General features: G+C 47.4%; 1 protein-coding gene and 1 long non-coding RNA gene across 2 annotated transcripts in view; one reads left to right on the forward strand and one right to left on the reverse strand.

Moving 5' to 3' along the window:
* LOC141978149 (uncharacterized) overlaps positions 1-27,090 on the forward strand; it is a 143,056-nt gene that overhangs the window by 95,667 nt on the left and 20,299 nt on the right. The window contains exons 3-6 of the long non-coding RNA XR_012636339.1: positions 21,761-22,652; positions 22,949-23,073; positions 24,472-24,550; positions 24,923-25,110. This is a non-coding gene — a long non-coding RNA (uncharacterized LOC141978149). The remainder of the gene's footprint in view (positions 1-21,760; positions 22,653-22,948; positions 23,074-24,471; positions 24,551-24,922; positions 25,111-27,090) is intronic.
* On the reverse strand, positions 682-20,083 carry LOC141978146 (indoleamine 2,3-dioxygenase 1-like). Its single transcript, XM_074940020.1, has 11 exons — positions 19,956-20,083; positions 14,724-14,853; positions 10,186-10,281; positions 9,972-10,091; positions 9,332-9,450; positions 8,690-8,704; positions 7,656-7,755; positions 6,862-6,979; positions 5,700-5,751; positions 4,565-4,713; positions 682-3,926 (listed from the first exon to the last, which is right to left on the reverse strand). The coding sequence occupies exons 2-11, from the start codon at positions 14,811-14,813 to the stop codon at positions 3,535-3,537; spliced, it is 1,251 nt and encodes a 416-aa protein (XP_074796121.1). The 5' UTR covers positions 14,814-14,853; positions 19,956-20,083; the 3' UTR covers positions 682-3,534.

The raw sequence follows: 27,090 nt of genomic DNA on the forward strand, positions 1-27,090 counted from the left end.
CCAGGTGAAGTTCTCTGGTCTAGGTTTTATACAGGAGGTCAGACTAGATGATCATAAGAGTTCCTACTGGACTTGAAGTCAATGAACCTAGGTTTCCTGACTCCTAGCCTGGTGCCCCCATCTACTGACCCAAGCTGCCTGTCCTCTGGTTGCAGGAGCTTTTAATCCAGCTCAGACGCTGCACTGGAATGAAAAACCAGAAGTGACCATGATGCTAGGTACAGATCCTGTCGGTGCTGATTCCTGTTGGCTATTGTTCCAGCAAGGCCCACAGTTCCCTTCAAGCAGCCCTTGACACCAGCCAGGCAGGAAGAGTGCTAAAGTATTTTGTTCTCTTCCCCAAAGGGAACAATGTATGCTGTACTAAGCACAGGCTGTATCTTAGTCTCTGTGCTTTGACAAGGTGCTGCTGATTTACCTTGGCTGTGCCAAGGATATTATTAGCACATAAGTTAATGGAAGCGAAAACTGAAGCTGCTGTCACAAAAATAAGTACATCACAGCAGGGAATAAAATAAGTGACATGAAATGTGTATTATGAAATTAAGGATTTCTTTGAGGTTCAAGTTAACTTCCTAATGATTAAATGTATGCTAATGTTATGATTTTGCCAATGCCAAATAGAGCATAAGATCCTAATGACTGTTTGTTTTAATTTGCATTAGTAAATTACATGCTGCTAATATGCTTGTCACTGAGGGTAATATACATCTGTACCTACTGCATGCACCCAGCCAATGGAGTATAACAAACGGGTATTTATGGGAGGGTCATTAGAATAAGGCTCTGTTGATTTCCAGGCTAATTGTTTCAGTGATACATGGTGGTTAATGCAGACAAGGCTAAGTCTGCTGTCTGATTAGGCAAATAAGACCAGACCCAGTAAACCATAAAGAGCCCAAGCAAACTCTCTGCCTAAGTGCAGTCCTGCTCAACATGTCACCCACAGATAGCCACCCTTTTTCCTGTAGGGCTGGGGACTTGTCCTAACTGAATGTGAAAGCTCAGAGCAAAAACATTTAAAATCCTTCCTTCATTGTGTTCAGTCCCTGCTTTTCCTTCTCAGTTCAGCCCAGCTCTCTCTCCATAGCTTCTCTGCTGGGAACACTTAGAATCGCCTAGAGTTTGTCAGCATTAATGAGCTCATTTCTATAAACTTTCCATGGAAAGCCACCAAAGGATGGGGAGCCAGGACTCCTGGGGTTCTCTGCTGGTTCTGCCATGGAGTGGCACTGTGCATGACAGACCTTGGGCGAGTCAATTTGGCCCCTAAAGCTGGCTATCCAAGTTTGAATATTCAGGTCCTTATGCCTCTGGCCAAATTTTTTAAACTATCTGCCTCTGCAAAATGAGAATATTACATATGCCTCCTGTGGACTGACTGAGGGCACTTTCCCACAGAGCCCCAGCCTGCAAGTAAGGCCAAGAAACTCTGCTTCCCCCGGCTCTTACAGTGACAGCTTGTGATTCCAACACAGTCCTCAGTACATCAGACCTCACATCTACTTCAGGTGGCTAAGTAAGTTCCTCATGTGAAAAGATAATGCAACAAACACAGGGAAAGCGTAACTTCCATCTCTGGCTTAGAATGTGGTTTCATGACGAGCCCATGGTATGGTTGGGGTTCTTATCTCAGCACAGCTTACTGAGTCAGTTTGCCCTTGGAAAGGGGGCCTTAGGGTACACACCAAATGCTGAGCTCTTTGGAAAATCTGGCCCTACGTGGCTTGTCCAGGGTCCTGCAGGAGGTTGGTGGTAAAAGTGGAATTAGAACCCAGGGGTTGTCGCTCCGAACCACAAGACCATCATGACTCTGGCCATGAGTCGGCAACTGCTTGGGGCTTTGGTGGGGATTTCCTGAAGTGATTCCTGCCCTTATGAATCAGACTTCCTCTTGTCGTACCCCAGCCCCCACAGCCACAGGGTGTACAAGTGCATTGATCTGAAATCTGAACTGTGGCTCAGCGGGGAGGGACTGAGCATCCGCTGCGCTTTATCCCTGTTAGAGAATGGCCTCCACAGCCCCGACAGGCAATGTGGGGGTTAGGTCAGCTGATGTCTTCCGGTCTGCCCCAGACCGGAAGTTCTCCAGGCTCTGCCGAGCAGTGGCCAGAGCTGCTGTTGGTGGCTTTTCATAACCACGACGGATGTTCGGCTTGCTGCAGTTGCAATGGCTTTTGGTTGCCCTGGAGGCATTTCTCTAAGGTGCAGCTGCATCCCCAACTGACGGGCTCTCAACAGGGTGCACCGCACCTGCTGCTGCCGCTTGGGGTTCCTGGCCGCCGAGTTTGAGACACGGTTTGCAGAAGCTGGTCGGGTATTGCCGGGGGAATGTCGGTCCATTTCCCAGGCCTGTGCATAGGCACTCCTGTCATGCAATACCCTGGCGTATGGCTTTGCCTCCATCTCCATCTCCTCCTCACGCTCGCTCTCGGCTCATGTTCCAGGCAGGGTTGGTTTCTCAGCTCTGGCTGAATGATGGGGGATCTGAGAGGCAGTTCTCCTTGCCCCAGGCCACTTCTGGCCACCTCTTCAGTAGTTTCTAAACATCCTGTAGCTTCACAGCTAGGAAATGGATTTTCCTATCCCCTCCCTGCTTCTCTGTGGTTCACAAATGGTCTGGGTTCACCTTACACTGATCCTGAGAGGGCATACGTACCCTGGGGAGGGCAAGCAGGCAGAGGAGGGGTCTGCACCCAGAAGACTAAGGACCGTTTTAATTTCCTGGCAGGGCTCAGCCCCTAGGCAGCTCCCTGGGATCTATGCTGGACTAGGGTCCTATCTGAGTGTCCTATCTCCCCCCACCCCACCAGATTGGTGGGCCAGCAGCAGGCCCCTGGGGTTGTGGGCATCTTGCACCCCTGCAACTAACCTGCTCCCCTACAAGCCAGAGTAACCAGAGGCCAGATACAGACCCAAATATTTAGCAACTTGTGTTATAACTTTCTTCCCCTTGCAGCTTTTCAGCCTGTTTGCACTTCCTCCTTTTGGGGGATTCACAAATATCACCTGAGTGTGGGGGAAGTTAGAGCTGGAAGCAACGCGTCTGTTCTCAGCAACCCCAGCTTGGGGCAGAGCTCTAATAACTGCCAGGTGGGAAGGGGAGTGAAATGTGCCATGACCAAGATGCCATATGTAAGACAGAGGTACAGAGCACTGTGCTTTCCTGCCACTCCCCGGTACGATGAGTGTGCATGGCTCTTTAGACCATCGATATAAATACAGCAAATCCATGGCTTTCGATATTGGCTGTAATGTCTGGATTGTCCTTACCCATGTTGCAAAGGGTGCAGTTGCCATTCAGGGGCACCAGCCGGTCCTTGTGGCTTCAGTGGATGCTCCCTCCATGCACCCATCTGCAGTGGTCCACAGATCAGGCTGGGTGCTGCCTTCCTGCTCCCCTTGACACTAGAGGAGAAGGCCCAATCCTTCCCCATGCCCCGGCAGTCCCATCCCATCTCGGGGTCATGGCTAACACGAGGCTGACAGCAACAGGAAAGGGGCCCGTCCGATTGTGCCGTCACCATGGCCTAGTCAGTGTGTTAACACCGTTGCCTCCTGCTCCGTGAGCTGTGCCTTTCGGGTGGTGTCTCTGATGGCTTTGAGAAAGCGCATGAACCCTGTCCCACCGGTTCCCCTTTCTGAGAGCACTGACATGCCCTCGTGGATGCAGCCCCCGAGCTGCTGCTGCTCTGCTCGGCACCTCCCGGCCGGGATGGTGATGTACTTGGTGGCGATCTGTATGTGATAGCTCCGTAGGTCCACCAGCGCCGACACGCACTTGTTGAAAGCTGCATGCAGGCCTGCGTCTCCTGTTGCCAGGACAAACTGCCGGAGGGACGGGCCAGAAGCTAGGGTCTGGATGAAGGCCCTGTGAGCTGCTGGCATGTAATCCCTCATGCAACCGAGGTACTCTGCCGAGAACCCTGCAACAGCAAGGTAAGAGCATTAGTTTGGGCGATGCAGTAAAAGAGAGCTCGGCACTGTCCCCCACTAAAGAAAAGGTGCTGGGCCAAACCAGTGGTGGTGGTGGTTCCCCAGCTCAGCCCTGCTCTGCCTCCACGCGGCGTGACCCACATCACTCCTCTGAGTCATTTACAAAAACTAATGTAAATGGGTGACTGACTCTCTCTCCCCACTCCAGTGCCCTGCTCTAAACTCTTACCCCGGGAAGTGACTGCACTATTGCTGAAATACTGATTCCCCCTGAGAGCAGCAATGGGCTCGGACAGAGTTCTACCCTTTGGGGTTATGTGGGCCAGGCAGCTGGCAAGCGGTGTGTGCGCACGCGGGGTTTCTAATAACATGTTGCTAAGCCAAGGCTGGTGGCCCCACTGTGTCTTCTGGCTCTGGCCCGTGTGAGGTTTGTTTTTGTTCTGTGGGGAAATGCCTTTCTGGGGAGACCCCGGTCTCCTGCCCATGCGTGTCTGGCATGAGTCTTCTGGACTAACCTGCTGAATAATCTTCCAGTGGCTGGTGCCCCAGAAACGGAATCTCTTGGTGAAAGACTTGTGTACTAGTCCCAGAATAACCACAGCTTCCAGCCTCTGCTATTTCCACTTACCCTGGGCTGCGCGGTGCTGGATTCCTAGCAGTACGTCAAAGCACTGTAACGTAGAGCTCTGTGCCGCACTGCCGCCAAAGAACTGCTTGGGGCTGTCCCACACCCCCTCGTACACCAGCCCCTCCGGCATCAGGAAACTGTCCTTCCAGCTAGTTCCAAAAACATGAAGCGAGAAGCAGTGGCATGACCTGAATGTGCTAACTGCCTGCTGGGGTTTGTGTGGCTTGACTCGCCACAGTGATAGACACTAGTGCCTTGCAGCACAGGTAACTTCCGATCAGACAGCTGTTCCTGGAAACAGTGGTTCGGCAGTAAAGCCGCCCAATGCAAGATCTGTGCTCTGTTAACTCAGAGTGACCTTAGCACCACCCAGGCCTACCCCACCCCCTAGTCATCCCATCATGGAAGCGCTGTGCTACCTGCAGGAAGGGGAACTTGGCGCTGCAATGCAGGCTTCCAGGCAGTGCCTGTTGGACTGGGCTGGGAACATCTTAGTTCTTTATACAACATGTGATGGGCCAAGTTTCTCATGTAGTACCACGGTAGGGTGACCAGATAGCAAGTGTGAAAAATCAGGGTGTGTGTGTGTGTGTGGGGGGGGGAAATAGGGTCCTATATAAAGCCCCTAATATCGGCACATCTGGTCCCCCTACATTTCGGCTCACTAATCCAGTTTTTTGTAAAGTGGCCACCGCCTGCCAGAGAGGGCAAGACGTAGACAAGCAAAGGAGGAAGGGAACGGAGCTGGTGTCAGCAGCCTCCAGAAGGGGGAAGCAGAAGGGTAAATACCCGCTCCTGCTGGGAGGTGAGAACTCAGTGCGCATTTATAAAATGATGGAGCAAATGTTATTGCTTAATGATGATAGCTGTTTTTTTCCATTTTATCTATATCAAGTGGATACATTCTCCCTCCTTATCCCTAATTGGACATTACAAACCCCCTGCTTTGGGGCAGGATCAACCCCTGACAGAGCAGTCTGGGAAGAATTTTTTCCGTAGTAGGCAGGTTATGCTGTAATTGCTGTTTCTTACACCATCTGGTGCTGGCTGCTGTGGGAGGCAGGGTATTGGTCTGATGCAGTCTAGTGACGCCTCTGTTCCTAAAAAGAGAGAGTGACCCAGAGAAAGCACATACCCTGAGAGGTAGATGCGAAGGGATCTGAAAAAAACTCCTGGATGTACACACTCTGTGGAGAGACGGAACGTTCGTTCAGGTTAACGAGTGCAGTGGAGCCATAAGCAACGCGTGAAACGAACCCTTAGAACCCTGGGTTTTCAGCTATTATTTGGTTTGGAGAGATTCCATGTGTCCCTTCCTGATTGGTTTAAAGTATTTAATCTGTTTCGGCTGATGAGACATTTTAGAAATACATTACTCTTGAACCCAGCACTGCACAAACTTGAGTGATCACATTCAGGAGAGCCCCTTGCTTGCTTGGCCTCTCCACAGAATAAAGTACAATACATGGCAGCCCACTGGGAACTGGCTCTGCTCCTGGCACAGAGGATTGGTGCATCGCTCTGTGGTGCGATGCAGCAACCCTCTCCTCCTGCCAGGCAGGGCTCTGCCCCAGCCATGCACAGGGAGTGGTTTGCAGACATCCCTTGCCCACAAATACTTGGGCAACTTGAGTGAAGTAATGCTACTGTCAGTTAGTGGAACTTGCAGTTCGCTTCATTTAGTGAGCCAAAGTGGTTTGCATAAGAATTCCCAGATGGCATCATGCTATGGCTTTAGCACCAGGGATGGTAACTCGTGTACAGAATTTAGTGATGTGGATCCAGTTCTGAACTTCCATCTCCTGCTCATTTCCGTGTGTAACAATGCTGCTGTCAATTACTTGTCCCTGCAATCCCTCTCATGGGCATGCTGACTGGCATACATGCTAAAACGTGTATTTGGTGAGACAAGCTTAGAATAAAGTGCATCTCATTTCAGCAGAGCACTGTCTGTGGGATGTCTTTAGGGACAGGAAATTAGTTCTTTGGCTGAAATAACTTGTGCAGATGCCCAGTCTTGGACATGTGGGAAGGATGCAGGAGCTTCCTCAATCAGCACCAAACTCCATACATCCCTGGGAACCATTCCACACTTGTTCTAATTGCCTATCTGACCACAAAGGAGACTCTGCAACAGACTCAGGGAGCCTGAATATTTTACTCCTAACTACAAACTGTTGGGGGGTCTCTCTACCTGGAAGTAATAAAATGGGGATTGATTGTTGCATTAATATAAATTTTGTTGTGGGATTTTTGGTTAGAATTCACAAGCGCAGCTATCCAGTCAAAGCACTTACCGTGAATTAGTTTGAAAGCTTCACGCATCTTGCATATAGACAAGGCCACATCCTGCAGTGCTGTTTCTAAGGAGCAACGGTCATGGTGCAATATGGCATTGATGATCATGGGGATTGCCTTAAAGGGAACAGGGGAAAAACACTCTTGGTATCCAGAACACCAGGCTCAGACTTTCTGAGGAAAGAGACTACAGAGAGTCCCAGGTCACTCCCAGCTGTGATACTGTAGGGTTCTCCAGCAGGAGACATCACGGGGCTTGGCGGGGAATGAAGCTGGGCTCCTAGCCCCAGTGCCTCCTTGGCAGGGGTTCACTTACAGTGCGGTCATAAATAATGCCATCCTCTTAAAGGAATGGTGTCCAAACCCCTTCTCCACAGCTCTGCAACTAGAACCCTGCAGAGGGATGCTGAGGCTACTCCAGTAGTCAGCAACAGCAGGGAAGGGTGGAAAAAACACCGCTAACAGCAGACTGAGGTTTGGGACCCATTTGCTCTTGTTTGTGATGGGGGACTCCCGTCCGTGGGCAAATGAGGAAAAAAAACGATCTCAGCCTCTGCTGGGTGAAGGGTGCAAAGTGACTTCTACAACACAAGGGTTTAGATGGATGGTGGAAAAACCTGCACTTGTACTTGGTCATCACGTCCCAGAAGTGTTTGATCACTTTAAACCACCCTAGAATCTACTGGACAGAACGCTATGTTCCTGTGAGGTAAACTAAATTGAGTTTGTAAGCAACACTTAGCAGGGCGGGGGCTTGCTCACTCACAACTGGACTGTTTCATTAGGACTCTACCTTGATTCCAGCTGCAGCTGCTGCTTCAACAAGAAGAGAGACTAGGAAGAAACCTTTGTTGCTGTCCCCTCCAGGGAATGAAAACAGGATGTCCAGATTCCTAAGGGAAGATAGATACATTCCCCAGGGCTAGGTCAGTAAAATGACCTCATTGTAATAGCAATTTGTAGCTGATGCTGAGAAACTGTATCCAAGGAGAACTGTGCAATGTAAAAATATCATTAACCAGAAGCTCGTGTGGAATCCAAAGGAAAACATGCAGTGACTTTTGTGTGCAGCTAGATTGCCAGCTCTTCAGATGAAAGATGCATGTAGAAAAGCAAAACACTTTGCAAATCTGAATTGGGTTCCATAACACCCATTGAGGCTGACGTATAGAAATGGCTCTGAAATCAGTTGTGTAAGGTGATGCATGCACATTTGCACGTGCTCGCTAAACTACCCTGCAGAATTGAATGGTTGGTTTCTTTCCCATATCTATTTATACGACGCTGGTACTCTTTCATACAAGTCACTCCATGAGCATAAACTAATCAATCCCTGCCTCCCTCTCTCCCCACCAAAAGTAGTTTTATCCCAGTTTTATGATGGAAAAGCTGAAACACAGAGGTGAGGATCCCGCAACCTGTTTGGGGTCGCTGGTGCACTTGTTAGTCTGTGCAGATTGAGTTGGGGATGCTGCTGTAGCCGTAAGACCAAGCCTTCTTTCCTTTCCTTGCTCTCACCATGCCTTCCTGGGTGTGTCTGCACTTCCAGCTGGAGGTGTGACTCCAGCTCGTGAAGACCTACCCACACGAGCTTGATCGGCGTTAGCATGCTAAGAACAGAATGTAGCCATGGTGGTGTGGGGGTGCTGCACCGAGTACGGACCCGTCCAACAAGCTAGGCATGTACTTGGGGTGGCTAGCCGCTCCCGCCCCTCCCACCTGCTGCGGTTATGCACTATTTTGAGCGTGCTGGGTATGTCTCCTTGGGTCACTCTGGTACAGTGCTCTACAGTCCTGTCATTCGCCAAGACAAACAGATCTACTTACTCAACATTCAGGGGGCTCCAGGCACAGCCGGGGCAGAGCAGCAATTGAGGAAGAAAAAAGAAAGCAGTGAGAAGGAGGAAAGATTTTAAAACTGCGTAAGTGAGAACAACTCAGCGCCGTTGAGTGGCCATGACATGGGTTGTCAGGGTTAGACAGGAAGGGGTCACAACCCAGCCAGGAGAGAACCCTAACTGGGGCTGCATAGACCGTGGGGTGTCGAGCACCCAGTCACAGATGGGGGCTCAGGGTGGGAAATTACCTTATATCTGGGTCCAGCAGTTTGGAGAGAGCAGCCCCTACTTGGGGTCACACAGCGTCTCACCCCGCCACTGCCAGAGCTCGAAGTGTCTAAGCAGTCGGTAACGGAAATGTCCTATGAGGAGGCTTGTTCCAGATAGGAGGATGCCTGGATCAGTTAATGTGGCACCAGCAGGTGAAAGCGTCTGGACAGCACCTGTCTGACTGCACTGACTGGGGTCACTGTAATGCATTTATGTGCATTCAGGTGACCTGATCTGGGCATGACCGACAAGTGAGACCTGCGGGCCTACACATCCAACCGCTGCAGGGCGGTGGTGGGGGCGCTACTATTATAGAAAGCGCTGTGGCGTCTGACGGAGGTCATCCCGGAGCTCTACATACCCGCAGGGGTCTCTCTTCTTCCAGTTTGCCAAAACACAGTCTGCATAGACGAGGATGGGCGGCAGGTCGAGAAGCTCTGAGATCGTGCAGTAAGGCACCGCGAGCACTCTAGGAAGGATCTAGGTTAAACAAGAGGGTTACAATAACAGCAGAAGGTTACTGTGCTGGGTAGCGAAACAGAGGCGAACCTGGGGAAATTCACCATGTTGGGATGGAAACTCTGCTCCTAACAAAGGCAATTTTGCAGATCAGTGCCGAGTGGGATACTGTGAACCCAGGGCACTGTCAGTCCCTGCTTTTCACCAACTGCCTTTATATTGACACCCCAGTTCAAGAGGCTGGTACCTAGGCTCAGCGATCATGCTTTTTGCCCAGTTTGTGTGTGTCTTCAGGGACAGAGGGTGGGTGGTTAGCTGGGCTTTCTGATGCTTGCTCTTCATGCAGCACAGGGGAAGAGAGCTGCATGTTATTGAGCATCGCATGCTTTACAGGTAGGTGGGCTAGTAACATTCCCCAGCACTTGCTCCTCAGTCTCTGACCCGCCCTAGTGAAATGGGAGCCAAGCCAGGGACTGAGTTTTGGCATCGTTGACGCTGCACGATCAGGATGTAGAATAGCAGAGGGTAATAAAGGCGCTGACCTTCACTGTCTGTCTGCTGCCTCCTTGCCACACGTATCCCATTGTGATGAAGCCGAGAGCCAGGCGAGCCAGGCGCAGCTGCCTGTGTCCTCGCAGGTACTGTGTGCTGAGCAGTGGCATCTGCGAGGGGAAAAGGCATTAATGCATTAGCGCAGCCCCGGGGGAAGAGTGAGTTAGCTAACCGGCGCTGCACGCAGCAGGTTATATATCGAACCTTTGCTACTTCCCTGCGGAGCTGATGTCCCTCTATCAGGTGGGGCAGGTTGGCTGCAACATCCATCCAGGGAGCGTAATAATCTGGCAGTTCTGTCTGTATGAAAGAAATCAAAATGAGGGCGTTCCTTTTAACGACAGAATGTTTTCCCTGCTGTAACCCAGCTTCCTTCTGGGTCTGAACCAAGTAGAATCCCGCATGCCCGCTCGCAGGCCTTCCCAGATCAGCACAGAACTCCCACTGACTCTCCCCCGGCACTCCAGCGGGAGACGTGCGAGTTCAGCTGCAGGCCGTTGAAGGCCAGGGTTTCAAAAGAGCTCGGCGTCCTGGATACCCATTGGGCACAGAACGCTGCTGAAAATCTGGCCCCGGTTGTGGGGGCTGAGCAACTGGCTGTGGCCAGGAGCCCTCTGGGAATTCCGGCCCTTTGGCGAGCAGAACGTTCCTCTGGAGACGTCCTCGCCAAGAGAACCTGAGTTTAGGGGAGAGCTGGAAATAGCGATCGCTTCCCTCTTGGTCCCACCCCGTTCCCAATTCTCCCTGCCCAGCATCTCCGTGGGAGCTGTGGTCCGAACAGACCTGGTCACAAAATCTGGGAGTGCTGCTCATTCTCTTGCCAAGGGAAGAATAACTGGAAAGACTCTCATGAGGCCTAGGGCCTGAATATTGGATGGGCAGCTAGTTCTTCCTGCTTCTCTTTGCTACAGCAAAGTTCAGCTATTTTAAAGACTGAGGGTATGTCTACGTTGCAATTAGCCCGAGCCCAAGACAGCTGGCAAGGGCCAGCCACATGAGTCTAAGGGGCTGTTGAATTTCAGCAGAGATGTTCGGGCTTAGCCCAAGTTCTGGTATCCTCCCACCTTGCAGGATCCTAGAGCCAGGGCTCCAGCCTGAGCCTAAACGTCTACACTGCAATTAAACAGCCTCTTAGGCCAAGCCTGAGTCAGCTGGCATGGGCCAGCCGTGGGGTTTTTAATTGCAGCGTAGGCACACTCTTCGTGTCTTGCCGCTAGTCCTCAGCTCCAGCATATCAGCTTGGAGGCCAGCGAACATGCAGTGGGCATTCAAAGGGGCATGTTGGGGGGAGCAGGGAATAATAGCGCGCCTTGAAATACAGTTGGAATATTGAGCCTCTGCAGCCTCTTCCCCCTTTCAGCTAATGATGATTAACTGTCAGAGTAAAACATACACAGCTGTGAAGAATTCATTAATTTTTTTTTTTTTTTACAAATCAAAATTCCATTTAACCGAGTGGCAGACAACATATTTGCTTGTCCAACCGTGCTCCCTGGGCATGGGCAATTTGGTTTGGCCGGTGTAATGAGAACAGACAGAAGAAGCAATCATGCTTGACAGATGCATCTAATTTGGGATCAGTCAGACGCTACGTAAGCATCATGCGAGACAAACGTTTTGGTTTTATTCACTTATTGATGGGGAAACTCCCATTTTAAAACCACCATGGCCTGATGGTGCTTTTTAGCATGCTGTACACGTAGATCTGAGGCTTAGATGCACGTCTTCCTATTTATTGGTCTCTCACTGTATGTTTGTGGAGCCCCAAATTTGGCCTGATGTCATACTACAGCAAGGCACTATTTCTACAGAATTTTTGCACTATTTGTGCTCAAATATGTAAGTTTAGGAGAAATAGTTTGGTGGCTTTTTCCCCTCTCACTGGCATGTTGAAAACCCTTTTTTCGGTGGTTTGAAAATGATACAGGCACAAATAAAACGGAAGTGCAGAGAGAACAGAGATGGCATTGTGTCGGAAAATAAAACAAGTTGAATTATGTTTCTCATATAGCCTATGATGAAGTGATACTTCAGTCTATTACCGATAATTATGTCGCTCATGAGCTTTCCAAGTTTCTGCTCTGCTTGCTGGACATCTTGCTGTGATTGTACAGTGAAGTTTCTACAAGATCAAGTCTCTAGGGATGCTCTGAGGTACAATGTGTATTCGCGACAGGTGTTAAGTCCAAAAATTTCAGTCCATGTAAGTTCTCTTGATAAGTATTAAAAACAAGCCATTTGAACTGTATGTAATGTACACATTTTAAATCTAGACTGTCATGGCAATAAATAAATGTGACAACCTCCCCTTGTCCGCTGCTAGATTCCGAGGCCAGATCTCATGTTGCGCAAGATGTGGGGCCGCCTACTGACTTCCTCTGGAGTGAAATCGGAATCTGGCCTGTTATGACCGTGTGAACGTATTTGTAGAGTGTCCCATCAGTCTGCTTTACTTTGGGACTGGAAAACCAGCTTTGCAATGAGGCTTAGGGAGCTCAAGTCCTCTCTCAATTGATTTAGTTTACCTTCTCTTTGTTAAAGTACCATATCTATACACAGCGATCACCAGTGTGATAGCAGGGGATTTTCAACCTCTCTGACACAGGCATAACAAGAATCAGTGGCAGGAAGTTAATTTTACTTTAAATAACTTCATCTGCTTCCAGCAATGGTGATTCCACCCCCTCCCCTGCTAAGATCTTTCATTATTTAATCACCCTTGCAGCCAGGAAATTACATCTTAAATTCAACCTTGAAGTATCTATCTATCTTGGTAAAAGATAGGCCATAGAATTTCTCCCAGCAGCTGGAATAAAGCATCTGTGTGCAGGGGGTCAGGCTGGTCCATTCTGGCCTTGGAATCTGAATGAACAGTGGGATTCATACATCTCCTTTCCTCATGGGGAGAACGGGATTGCCTGCATTGCCAGCAATGGGTTCATAATGCTTACAGCTCTGCATTAAGACAGTGGTGGTAATCAAATCTCATGTTTCAGGATTCAGCTGGTTCCCTGCAGGGGTCAGGAGGGAACACCCACCCACCCACCCCAATTGGCCAGATGTGTGCTGCTTTTTTTTTTTCTTCCCCCTTTTCTGTGAAGCATCAGAGATTAGCTGGAGAAGGGGGATGGGTGGTCTGAAGTGGTACAAAGAATTTTTTCCAGATAGGGGCTTGGTCAGATCTCAGGGTCTAACCGATCCCCGCCCCAATGTGGGGGCCAGGAAGGAATTTTTTCCCAGGTCAGATTTTCAGGGACCTTGGAAAGCAAAAACCCCTCTGCCACGTGTGGGTCGCTTCCTCCAATTATCTGGGCATATCTAATCCATTCCCTGCCATTGCAGGCCCTAAGACAGTGGTGGTACCTTGGTCTCTCCCATTCTTTCCCTGGGGTCCACCATTTAGTCTCCTGTGGACTGAAATTCTCTGGTCTGACTAAAGTGTTTGTTTGGGGTAACATAGGGTTATCTGGCTAAAAAATAATGGTCTGTGAGATACAGACGGTCAGGTGGGATGATCTAATAGTTTAGAGTGTAAGGCCAGAAGGGACCAAGAAACATGAAATGCTTAGGCCCCGTTCAAGTCCAAGGTGCCTTTTGAAAATAAAGGATGTAGGTGCCTGCTACCCTAAACGTATAAAGAGTTTCACAGAATATTCAATTCATCCACTGAGTCTCTTAAACCAACTGCAAGTGTGTAGCTGATAGCAAATGACACCCCTGTGACAGGACAGGCTTTCAGATCCTGGTTTAAGGTATAATGTGAAAGTCAGGTGTGTTTGTTTGGATGTGGGTTTTTTTGTGTTTTGTAAGTTCTCAACCATTGTTTTGGCTAATGTTTGAAACAGACCGTGAATCCCAGTAATGATGGAACCTGGCGCCATTCTAAAGAAAAAGAGCACTCAGCCAGGCTTGAGGCTGTTTCCAACCCTTCAGGCTGACTCTCAAACACTCTCAGCTTTAGCGTGACATTTGCGTGACTGCACGTGCTGGTTGTGGTGTTACATGGGTGGTGAATGAGGGCTGTGCGCTGCGGTGAGGGGGTCTGTGCATTTGGGAAAGCTGTCACATGGATTTGGCGGCCGAACCAAGAAATCCACCATCCGTGCAGTCTCCCTTGTACAAATAATGAAATTGCTGCGTGCAAAGTAGCTGAAGAGTAAGGGTGGTAATTTGTTGTTACTTCTGATATCACAACGGTCTAGGACTCTTGGAGTGACAGAGTCGTGCCTGACCATAGCTACAAACTGTATACAATTTCTGAGAACTTAAAAATTGGACAGTAGCAGACAGCAAAACCCATTGATTATTCAACCTGGAGATATTCTGAGCAAAAAGAGCTCACAGCCCTGTTGGAGCTGTTTCCAGTGCTTCACACTGTGACTTTACATACAAGCTCTCAGGTAAGTCGCTCTCTGTGTCACTCTGAAGCCTTAAATATCTGTTTAATTTAGTTAGAAATGAATTACTAAAATATACATATTACTTATAGCATTAAATATGTTTTACACACACCATTCCTTATAACAAACAATAGTGTATTACACATACTCTAATGAGCACTTATTAACATATAAAATTGCAATAATTGCTAAGCAGCAGTTACTTTATATAATAAATAAATAATAGCAAATATTTTTATATTGCCATATAGAGCAAATATATTTTTGCTCTATCGCTTTAGCAGACCAGGCAAATGTGCTGCGTAAAATTTTAACTTGCCCCTGTAATACTAGAACTCTTACCAGTGGGTCTGGGAGAACAAAGCCATATTCTTCTGAAACATGAAACTTTTCCAGGTTCTGCAGACTCTCACTTTTGTCTTCATGTTCCATGCCTGTGATGTAGCTTCTTAATTTCCCTGCCCATCAGCCCCTGAGCAATGAGAAATTATCGCTCTATCAGGAGTAGAAACTGCCCTGTCTTTTCATTTACTTGCCTGCTCTTTGGAGTTTAAATAGGTTGTAATGTATGGGGGACTTTTTTGTTCCCCAATCAAAATCACCTGATGGCTTATTTTGTTTTCTGTTGTGTAGCCAGAAAATTCAAAATAGTATCACTTCCTCCTCTTAATGCTTCTCTTTACTCATGAGGTTTGAGAAGTAACAGAGCTGAATCGATCCCTTACCAAATGTAGCGAGTAATAGTCTTTCGATGCAAATTGTCCTGATCACGAGGCCTTCGTTCCTTAAGGCAGGGTTAAAGTCAGTTTGTTTTTCTCTCCAGGATAATAAATACGGAACAACCTGATGGCACCCAGACACAATTTCCCAACAATGGTTGTCTTGGTGCCTTTCATCCTGAAGGATCACACGGTGTTGCAAGCTTAACAGACTTTCTGTGAAGTCACCATCTCTGACAAGCAGTCATTTCTGAGACGGGCTATGGCAACTATTAAATAGGGTGCAGCAATATAAGAAAAGACTGGGCAGGAAGGGGGGTGTGTGTGTTGGGGAGGGAATTTAGGAAGGCAGAATTCCTGGACAAATTCCTTTTGGACAATGTGGTTCAACTTGGCTGGCAACTGGCGGGCACAGCATGTTTATGTTCAAGGACTGTTGAAAATGTTTGATGTACCATAACATGCCTTGTAAGAAAAGCCATGTTAATGGGCAAGGGATCCGGACCCTGGTTTTACCTCAGCCCCCTGGGACTTCAGCTGAGTTACTTCCAAGTAACTGAGCCACCCCACAGTTAGGGGAACAAGCACCTTCCAGGTGATGTTCCTATTGGCATTTAAATATGAATTCTGACCCAGACCCAATCTGTCTTGATTAGCAGATCTCTCTGAGCTATTTTTCACCTCTGCCTATGTGAACACGTCACTTTACATCAGGCTTTGAAAAGCAGCTCTGTTGCAGACTTTCAAGGGTATGAAAAATCAACACCCCTAAGAGGTAGTGTAGACGAACCCAGAGAGCCCTCTGCTGATCTGACCCCTGCTGTAGGCAGCACTAGATCAGCGGAAGAATTTTCCTTCGTGGGCCTAGCAACCTCCTCTTAGGGAGGTGGATTAACTGCAGCAACAGAGACTCACTCGCATCGCTGTAATGAGCGTGTACGCAAAATGCTACAGCGCTTCCAAGCGTGGATGTCGTCTGAAACCTGTGTTAGTCTGTAATTCACTACCGTGCCCATTTTGGCCACAGGGTGGCAGTGCTGCATGCAAAATGAACAAAGGACATCAGCGAAGGGGGAATTTCATATTGCGTTGCAATCCAGAGGGAAAGGAGGACTTGTGGCACCTTAGAGACTAACAAATTATTGGAGCATAAGCTTCCGTGAGCTACAGCTCACTTCATCGGATGCATTCAGTGGAAAATACAGTGGGGAGATCTATATACATAGAGAACATGAAACAATGGGTGTTACCATACACACTGTAACAAGAGTGATCACTTAAGGTGAGCTATTACCAGCAGGAGAGCAGGGGGGAGGGGGGAAACCTTTTGTAGTGATGATCAAGGTGGGCCATTTCCAGCAGTTGACAAGAATGTCTGAGGAACAGTTTGGGGGGGGGGGGGGGAATAAACATGGGGAAATCGTTTTACTCTGTGTAAGGACCCATCCACTCCCAGTCTCTATTCAAGCCTAAGTTAATTGTATCCAGTTTGCAAATTAATTCCAATTCAGCAGTTTCTCGTTGGAGTCTGTTTCTGAAGTTTTGTTTGTTGAAGAATTGCAACTTTTAGGTCTGTAATCGAGTGACGAGAGAGATTGAAGTGTTCTCCGACTGGTTTTTGAATGGTATAATTCTTGACATCTGATTTGTGTCCATTTATTCTTTTACGTAGAGACTGTCTACGTACAACAGTGGTTCCCTTAACCCACCCAGCAATATTGTTAATCTATCCAACTATACTCTTAACCCAGCAGAAGCATCTGTCCTATCTCGGGGCCTCTCCTTCTGCCCCTCCACCCCCACGAACATGATACAGTTCTGTGGTGACCTAGAATCCTATTTTCGATGTCTGACTTAAGGAATATTTCTAACATACCTCTGAACAACATACTAACCCACAGAGACCTTCCTACCAAGACTACAAAAAGAAGGATTCTGGGTGCACTCCTCCTGAAGGTCGAAACAACAGACTGGACGTCTACATAGTGCTTCCGCCGACGTGCACGGGCTGAAATTGTGGAAAAGCAGCATCACTTGCCCCAAAACCTCAGCCGTGCAGAACACAATGCCATCCACAGCCTCAGAAACAACTCTGACATAATCAAAAAGGCTGACAAAGGAGGTGCTGTTGTTCATATTCCGAGCTATTCATGATGACAAGAGGCTGCTCGGCAGCTCTCCAACACCACTTTCTACAAGCCATGACCCTCTGATCCCACTGAGTTTTACCAAAAGAAACTACAGCATTTGCTCAAGAAGCTCCCTGAAAAAGCACATACACACCCCTGGAACTCCGACCAGGGGTATTCTATCTGCTACCCAAGATCCATAAACCTGGAAATCCTAGACGCCCCATCATCTCAGGCATTGGGACCCTGACAGCAGGATTGTCTGGCTATGTAGACTCCCTCCTCAGGCCCTAAGCTACCAGCACTCCCAGCTATCTTCGAGACACCACTGACTTCCTGAGGAAACTACAATCCATCGGTGATCTTCCTGAAAACACCATCCTGGCCACTATGGATGTAGACGCCCTCAACACCAACATTCCACACAAAGATGGACTACAAGCAGTCAGGAACAGTATCCCTGATACTGTCACAGCAAACTTGGTGGCTGGATTTTGTCCTCACCCATAACTATTTCACATTTGGAGACAATGTATACCTTCAGATCAGCGGCACTGCTACGGGTACCCGCATGGCCCCACAGTACGCCAACATTTTTATGGCTGACTTAGAACAACGCTTGCTCAGCTCTCGTCCCCTAATGCCCCTACTCTACTTCCGCTACATTGATGACATCTTCATCTGGCCCCATGGAAAAGAAGCCCTTGAGGAATTCCACCATGATTTCAACCATTTCCATCCCACCATCAACCTCAGCCTGGTCCAGTCCACACAAGAGATCCACTTCCTGGACACTACGGTGCTAATAAGCGATGGTCACATAAACCCCACCCTATACCGGAAACCTACTGACCGCTATTCCTACCTACATGCCTCCAGCTTTCACCCTGACCACACCACACGATCCATCGTCTACAGCCAAGCTCTGCGATACAAACGCATTTGCTCCAACCCCTCAGACAGAGACAAACGCCAATAAGATCTCTATCAAGCATTCTTACAACTACAATACCCACCTGCTGAAGTGAAGAAACAGATTGACAGAGCCAGAAGAGTTCCCAGAAGTCACCTACTACAGGACAGGCCCAACAAAGAAAATAACAGAACGCCACTAGCCATCACCTTCAGCCCCCACTAAAACCTCTCCAGTGCAACATCAAGGATCTACAACCTATCCTGAAGGATGACCCATCACGTTCTCAGATCTTGGGAGACAGGGCAGTCCTCGCTTACAGACAGGCCCCCCCCCCAACCTGAAGCAAATACTCACCAGCAACCACACAACAGAACCACTAACCCAGGAACCTATCCTTGCAACAAAGCCCGTTGCCAACTGTGTCCACATATCTATTCAGGGGACACATCATAGGGCCTAATCACATCAGCCACACTATCAGAGGCTCGTTCACCTGCGCATCTACCAATATGATATATGCCCTCATGTGCCAGCAATGCCCCTCTGCCATGTACATTAGCCAAACTGGACAGTCTCTACGTAAAAGAATAAATGGACACAAATCAGATGTCAAGAATTATAACATTCAAAAACCAGTCGGAGAACACTTCAATCTCTCTCGTCACTCGATTACAGACCTAAAAGTTGCAATTCTTCAACACACCTTCAAAAACAGACTCCAACCGGAGACTGCTGAATTGGAATTAATTTGCAAACTGGATACAATTAACTTAGGCTTGAATAGAGACTGGGAGTGGATGGGTCATTACACAGAGTAAAACGATTTCCCCATGTTTATTCCCCCCCTTCCTCTCCCCCCCCCCCCCCAACTGTTCCTCAGACATTCTTGTCAACTGCTGGAAATGGCCCACCTTGATCATCACTACAAAAGGTTTCCCCCCTCCCCCCTGCTCTCCTGCTGGTAATAGCTCACCTTAAGTGATCACTCTTGTTACAGTGTGTATGGTAACACCCATTGTTTCATGTTCTCTATGTATATAGATCTCCCCACTGTATTTTCCACTGAATGCATCCGATGAAGTGAGCTGTAGCTCATGAAAGCTTAAGCTCAAATAAATTTGTTAGTCTGTATCCTCAAAAAGAAAAGGAGTACTTGTGGCACCTTAGACTAACACGGCTGCTATTCTGAATCCAGAGGGAACCAATTCCAGCCATTCCCTTCGGGGAAACGGTTCTCCCCACTCTCTCCATTTGATTTCTATAGCCAGGGAAGTTGCATGGAAATAGCCTCGAAGGGTTAAAGCTGAAAGTCTCCTCAGAATTGTCCTCTGTGCCCAAAAAGTGTTAATGTAAAATCGTATAATTGTAGACCTATCTTGAAATGGGAAGTCATCAGCCAGTGAGTTGTTTTTTTTTCTTTCTAGTGGGAGATTGGTTTTTGGCCCCATGCTATTTTTGTGATGATAAATTGGGGGAGTGGTACATAGTTTGCAGATATGAGTGGCGATGATGTAAAAAATTTTAAGCGCGTCAATGGCCTCGAATAAAACAAATCTCCGAGCAGATTGCTGAGTGACCTAGACCAGCGCTACTCAAAGTGGAGGTCCGTGGACCGGTGCCGCTCCATGAGCCATCGGCTGCCGGTCTGCGTGCACATTGTGGGGGGGGGGGGGGAATGCCGGTCCCCCACATCAGATAGCTTAAGAAGCACGGACCTAGATCACTTTTAATATGGCCAAATTGATGTACACGTGTCCAAGTGTTTGCTTGAGCTCAGCTTACCATGCCGAAGGATGTAGGCCATACTTACAGAATGGGGGACTTTATCCACCACAACTCCCCCTTTTTGTGTTTAGTCGCTGCTTCCCAAGATAATCAGCTGAACATAAGCTCCCAGTGTTTTCTTTAGCAGCATCAGCAGCAAGAGCATTTTATACAAAGGACAGTTCCAACAGCTCTAATACCATGTAAAAGAGAAGTGTGGTTTTTAGCCCAACACAACGAACAGCTGTTACTTTTGGTGGGGGGAAAAGACTGTCAAAGATGAGGGTTTTCCTTGAAACTTATAAAAATAAGACTCTCAAGCATTTTAAAACATCATCTTCTCTAACAATCCTTAGTTTCCTTAGTCTAGGTAGTTTGTAGTTGGTTAAGAAGGGAAAACGGAGGGTAAGTACCAGTAATTAATAAAATGGTGCTCAGTAAATAAAAAGCAAGTTAACATGCCATTAGACTGAGGTCTCAGTGGTATACAGTTTGACTCTTTTTGAGTAACAAACACCAAATTTTGTTGTTAACCCAATCACTGTCCAATGTTAATATTAAACACCTTTGTACTGTTATACCTTTGGATGGTGGTGTAACTTTGACGAGCCCATAGATTGATAAATGTTTGTTTGTTTGGGCCTATATAGTCCATCTAGTAATGGCTGGAAGTTGAATGGAGATAAATGCAGCCCGGAAAAAAAATGTGTAAATTTGTAACAGTGAGGGTAATTCACCACTGGAACAATTTATCAAGTGGTGGTGTGAAGGATTCTCCATCACCGGCAAGTTTTAAAGTCCAATCTTGATTTTTGAGATTTGATCCGGCATAAGGAATTGTTCTGGGGACATTCTACAGCCAGTGTTATACAGGAGATCAGACTACATGATCACAATGGTCCCTTCTGGCCTTGGAATCTATGAATTATGCATGCCCTTCCCCCGCCCCCAATCTCTCAAAGCGTCTCCTGCTCCTACAGTTATTGTAGGAATGACCATGCACTGCTGGACAACAGTACCTGAGACAGACGGAGGGTGGGGGTCTCCTTTTAACCTGATTACGTAGGTCCCTGCCTGGCTTGCTGTGAAGAATTCAGCAGATAACCAAGTACAGACCGTTCCAGGGACAAAACCACAGCTCCATGGCGCTTTGCCCCAGGTACAGAGAATATAACATACCTGTTCGGAGGGTGGGGGGGAAGAGCTGCGGTTCCCATACCTTGTTGCTCGTTATAGTGACCCAGATTTTACCAAGTTCTCTCCCCACTTGTTGTTGTTCTCTTCAGTAAGGTGAAGGTGAGCAGTAGGGTTATCACTTTTTTCTTTGTTAGCCCCTTTACCATTACAGTGAGCCATATGTGCAGCTGAAGCCATGTAGATTGCGCTGGAATGTCTCCTCCTGAGTTGTTCAGCCTTATCGGATCAGCTTCTTCTAGCATGGGGGGTGCCAGCACTTCTGACACCAGCAAAGGGATTTGTCATTGGTTGTTAAACTTTAACTTACTACCCCCACTGAACAGGCCTTTCCAGCCTATGTACGGGAACTAAATCGAAGAAGTATTTTCTGTGCGTTCTTTTGCATTTGTAGAGGTAATAGCTTTTCCTTTTAGGAACCGCTGTTAAAGCAGCCCCAGTATGTTTTATAAGGAATGTCATGTGCTGGACGTTTGTTTTTATCTAAGAACTGGCTTTGTGGTTGCAGGGGGATTTTTGTGATTTCAGTCCTTCACTACTTGTGAATAATCCCTGCCCATCTCTTTCTTTTAGGTCTGATACAACAATTGTTTTCCCCCCTCTCCTCAAAGATCAGCTGATATATTTTAACTTTTGCCCACTTCTCTACACATGCAGGTTTTGCTAGCAGCAATGCTGTGATGCTAAAAAAGGGAATTTATTCTGAATCGGACAAAGCAGGACACCCTTTGAGTAACTTCCCTACCTTACCGTAACTGGAGCTCTTTGAGATGTATGGCCTCTCTGTATTTCACGAGCTGCCCTCCTTCCCTTCTGCTTCAGCTCTTGGCAAGATTTGTGATAGAGACAGGGCTTACCAGGGGTGGGGCGGATCAACCCAATGCAGAGCATGAGGGGGCACGGACTGGACAGGGCGCAAGCATGGACCAACGGATGCCACCTGCGAGAATTCTTGTCTCGGGCACGCATACCCATGCAGGAATATGCAGAGCGATCAGCACTCCAAGAAGGGGAACTTTACACAGGGACGAGCACTGAAAGCACTCCAGTTCTTTCCTTACTGTATATTCCAGTGTGGGTGACTAGCAGAACTCACTGTCTCTTCCTCAGTAAGGATGCCGACGGGATTGCTGCTTGTAGAACCATTGCTGCAAAGGATGCCTCGGCAGAGAAGCGTCGGACCCATGGCGTAATGTCTTGCAAACGTGTGGATGGAACTCCACATTTGCTTGGTATTTAGAGGGCAGCAACCTCTGAAAGCGATGCCACCGAGGCAGTTTGTGCCCTTGTGGACTGAGCCCTTGCCCCGTGTAGAGAAGGAAGCTGTGCCGAACTGAAACGGAGGCTTTCTTCTCTATGGAGTCCCTGTCTGGGGTAGAGACTGCACCTGTGACGTGTTCAGCCCTGGTTAAGATCGGTTTGGCAAATGGGGTCACGTGGGTGCATGCCACTACTTGACCCAACAGCATCGGGGAGGAACAAACTATTGTTTGAGGGCTGAGATGGCTTTGGACACTGAGGTTCCTCAAGGGTAGAAGCCTGTCTGGCGGTAAGTATGGTTTGTCCATGGTCCAGTCCAGAGCTGCTTCAAAGAACACTCTGTTGGCTTACCGGACGCACACTAGAGTGACACTGAGGCCCCAAGGACCGGCACAGGCTCAGCAGGGTGCTCGTTGCCATCTGTTCTTGGTGGGACTGGCCCTTGAGGAGCCAGCTGTAACTCACATGTATTTCCCTACCTTGATAATTGTTGTGAATATCCCCAGGGGAATTGCTCAACCTTGCCTGGGGACTTACTCAGCAATGCCCCCAAGACATGCCTGGACTTCTGTTTTATACCCTCAGTCCACATGCTTGGAGAACACAACGCAATGGCCACATGCTGGGCCTTTCTCCCGCCCACCTCTGCTGCAAGCAAGACAGACGCTCCGAAGAAGACTGAAGACTCCAACAGTGGAGCCAAAACACAGGTTTGTCCCTTCACCCGGGGCCAAAGGACTGCAATACCCGGGGGGGGGGGGGGGGAAGAGAAACTGACTTTTTGCCTAATTTGAAATCTAAGTGCATCTAAGACTGGGTTAAACTAGATATTGCCCAGTCTAAGGTGCTTGAGAGTTTATATGTTCTTTTAACCGTTTGCCTGAAGTAAGTATGTGGTAGTCTAAACATGCAAACAGTAAACACACCGGTAAAAGAACTTTGGTATTGATCTTTTGTAGTAAAGATTGTGACAGGCTGGCCCCCCTTGGGCGTCCCCTGGGGTGCCGGGAGGCCACTGTGAGGGGACCCAGGCTGGCGGATTAGTCTTTTACCCAGTGGTGCTGGGCTTGGCTCGGCTCCCCAGCGTTTTCCAGCCAAGCACATAGACAGGGCCACACCCAGCTGCACAGAGTGCCAGACATCTGCTCTGGGAAGGCTCAGCTTAAAGGGCTTGCCACAGCACCCAGGTTCCCCCCCCCCCCCCGAGTACAAACTGACAATGTATATGAAATTCACCTCTTCCCTCAATGCGGAAGAGGGTCCACACAACTTCACTCCCACCGCCCCCGTTAGAAATCACATGTAAATTACACCTTACTTTACTAATACAAACAACAGGAAGAATTTAACCTGGACTGTATTAAGCTTAATACACTTTCTTATAGGGCAGAAATAAACAATCTGTTTTAGATTGCCTTGTTCTAAGAAAGTAAGTTTGCTTGCTCTGTCTGCTAACTGGTTTTTAGAACCACATTCAGGGTGAGAACTTGCATGTGATCTTCTTCAGACTTCCCCCAGTTCAGACTTTTCAGTTCTTTCTTACCCTTCCAACCTGGTTCCAGCAAACAACTTTCATCTTGGGTCAAGGAAACAGACCCCCCCCGCCCTGGAGTCCCACCTGTTTTCCACAAGAGGCTAAGTACAGAATGCAAGATGGGTTCCAGTATCAGGTGACATGGTCACATGCCTCTGTAGGCCCGCTGTAAAAGACCTTTTCTCTTGGTGATCGGCCATTAACGCTGTCTGGCTTTTTCATTGTTGTACCTGAAGTGTTAGTCAAATTACAGACATCTAGTATATTTCTGTATCTGAAGTTACAATATGACTATGAGCCAACTTGTATGTGTTACTTTGTGAGAGAGTTCTGAAAATAGCGGGGGCCTCACCCATAGGAATATTATCTATCTTTCTGCAAGATGGATATGATTTACTGAATGCGATGTCATTCCAGAGTGTGCAGACCTGAGCAAAGTATCATTAGAGATATAGTTTTGGAAAGTTTGAGATGATTGGATATACACCAGCCTTCATCAATGGAAATAATAAATTTGCACTGCTTATCTTTGTGACATGTCATACTAATTGGTTCACCGCTTTGTCTTGAACAGCACAAGACGGTACGTTCCTGAGGTAGAGAGCCGGGAGCTGGAGGGATTTGGGTGGTGCCTTTCTCCGTGTGATTCATAAGTAAGTGGCTCTGGGAGCATTCATGCAATCTAGCAGGGTGCGGGGCTCCACATGCGGTTGTGCTGAGCGATCACAGCGCCTCGAGGGGCTTGCTGCTTGTCTCTAGCCTGGGCTGTCTCTCTCAATGCTTTGCTCGTGAGTTAAGGGGGCACAGCGGTCCCACAGTCCCAGGCTGCATCCCGGGGATCCCGTCACAAGGGGTACTTGCTGGGAAGATCCATGGGGAAGGAGAGGCAAGGTTTGACACCTGGCCCTGTTGGGATAAGGGCCTTCTAGGTAGTTTAAGCAAAAACTGATGTGTCAGGGGAGAGGGGAGGTTTCTTCCCCCTAAAGTCTAACATGTAGCTAATTGTATTTCCATACATTTTACAGGTAAATGTTGATTGGAAGGAGAGAGTCCGCAAATGGTAGATGAGGAAAAGACACAGTAATAGGAGGATTCCATTCCAAAGGAGGAGGAATTTCCAGTCCTGGGTGGATGGAGCACGTGTACCACAGTGACGACTCGTAACTTGGTCAGTTCTTCGTGTGCCGGTTGAGTAAACGTGCCATAAAGCAAGGTAACGGAATTAAAGGAGCTGGGTCCAATTCACAATAAACAGCAATTTGCTAGAAAAGATTAAATCCCATCCTGTACAAAGCCAGGCCCTAAATTCAGACCTATGTGCAGCATGTAAATCTCAAGAAGGGCAAGAATGTGGTGGAAGATCACCACAACATAAGCAGGTTCTAGGCATACAGGCAGAATGACTCTGTCAAAGGGCACAAGGTTCTGATCGGAGCTATATTTCCCAAGGATTTAAGGTACACTCCGAGGCCGTGGGGGTTTTTTTGGCCTTACTTTCTCATCCCTCAATAAGCAAACACATGCACAAAATTTCAGTCTACCAAGAACTTGCACCGCCACCGCTCTTCTTTTGCGGGCTGTTTTTCTTTTCAGTTGTGAGTGTGGCGGGAGCCTCCGAATAGCGATCGTTCAGATTCTTTGTTTAGTGCACCAGGAGTACGGAATTTGTGCTGTGAAACTCTTCAAGGCCATTACCCACACGCACGCAGTCACGTTTCAGTTCTTCACCCCTGTATTGTGACTGAGATGGGTATAATGACAGACGCATTTACTAACAAACAAACGGTATACTCAAACTAGGAACAAGCACTGTCAGTCAGTCTACACCCCAAGCTGCTGCTGCAAAGAATGTGTTTGCAACAGAAGTAGATGTCGATTAAAGTGGGGTAATTGTGCCCCTTTGCACTGGAAGTTCCATGGTGCATGTTACTGTATGTAGGGTGTGTCCTGCATTTAGAAAGTCTCTATGGGGGTATGGTTACCGGATGCTGCAGGCTGCTGACCGAGTTTATGTACGTGTATTCTTTGAGAGCTTGAATTTGTGATCGGATAAGAAAATGTTTGTACGTTTGTATTGGTGCATCATCACGGTCAACAATCACAAATGTGTGTGTATGTATGCAATGGTGTTCTGCTTGCACTTTGTGCACATTATGTATCATAGGGTGTGACTAAACTATGTGTGTGTGTTAGCATCTGCAAGCAGCCGGATCTGTCCACATACGTTTGATCTGTATGACTCTTAAAAATTCATACAACTGTTATATATTTAGCCACTCACGTGGACAGGCATTGAGTGCAGTAAGAAAAATACACATCTGTACACGTATAGAGCAAAGTGTATTGGCAATACACTGCCTGTGCACGAATACTTGTGCATACGAGATGTCAGTGTTTCAAAATCGCCAGTCTGATGTGCCTGACCTTTCCTGTATATACCAATGTCTTTATCTCATATTTAGTCAAAGTTTATTGGTACATCAATAAGTGCTTGACTTGGGAATATTCATTCCTCAAAGTGCTTGACTTTTAGTGTGGTGTTTGTTTGTAGAGAATCTCTACAATCTTGTGTGTGTTTACATCTAGAGATCTCATTTGTACCAACAATCTCTACAACTAAATGTGTAAGTGTACACTATCTTCAAATACCACATGGAAAATGTAACTTTGATCATCAAACTAATTGTAAATTTATGAATGGTGTTTGGCATCTACATGTACAAGCTCACATCTGTTATATGAAATGGTTTGTTTTAATTTCTAACAGTTGTAGCACATGCTTGTTTACCACAAGTTTTAATCCATAATTGAGATCTGTTAGATAAATATTTCACTACAGAACACTTTCTGTTCAAATCTGTATGTTTGTGTAACAGACTGATATGTTAGTTCCTCTAAAGTTATCAAATCTTTTGTTAATTTCTACTACCTCAATCCTCTAAACTCTTAGTTCGTAAACAAACACACTTTGATCTTAGATTTTATTACACCGTTTGTTGTTATACACTTTGTTTAAATTTAGTGTTTCGTTTAAACACCCACATGAATAAGGTTGAACAACCCTGATTATCAAAAGAAAAGAACCAGAGAAATAAGTGTAGTTATTAACAAACACTGGAGAACATCTCCAACTATCATTTCAGTTACACTGAAAGTGTTAACAATTTGAGAATATTTTGAAAACTGATCAAGT

The sequence above is a fragment of the Natator depressus genome, chromosome 26 (assembly GCF_965152275.1).
Source record: "Natator depressus isolate rNatDep1 chromosome 26, rNatDep2.hap1, whole genome shotgun sequence".
Taxonomy (NCBI): Eukaryota; Metazoa; Chordata; order Testudines; family Cheloniidae; genus Natator; species Natator depressus.

What these genes read in the sequence shown, in the direction of transcription:
- LOC141978146 (XM_074940020.1), bottom strand. Translation starts at nt 14,813, where the DNA reads ATGGAACATGAAGACAAAAGTGAGAGTCTGCAGAACCTGGAAAAGTTT. An exon ending in CTTCGCATCTACCTCTCAGG is followed by an intron (nt 4,714 to 5,699) that starts GTATGTGCTTTC and finishes TTTTGGAACTAG; the next exon opens with CTGGAAGGACAGTTTCCTGA. An exon ending in CCAGCACCGCGCAGCCCAGG is followed by an intron (nt 3,927 to 4,564) that starts GTAAGTGGAAAT and finishes TTGCTGTTGCAG; the next exon opens with GGTTCTCGGCAGAGTACCTC.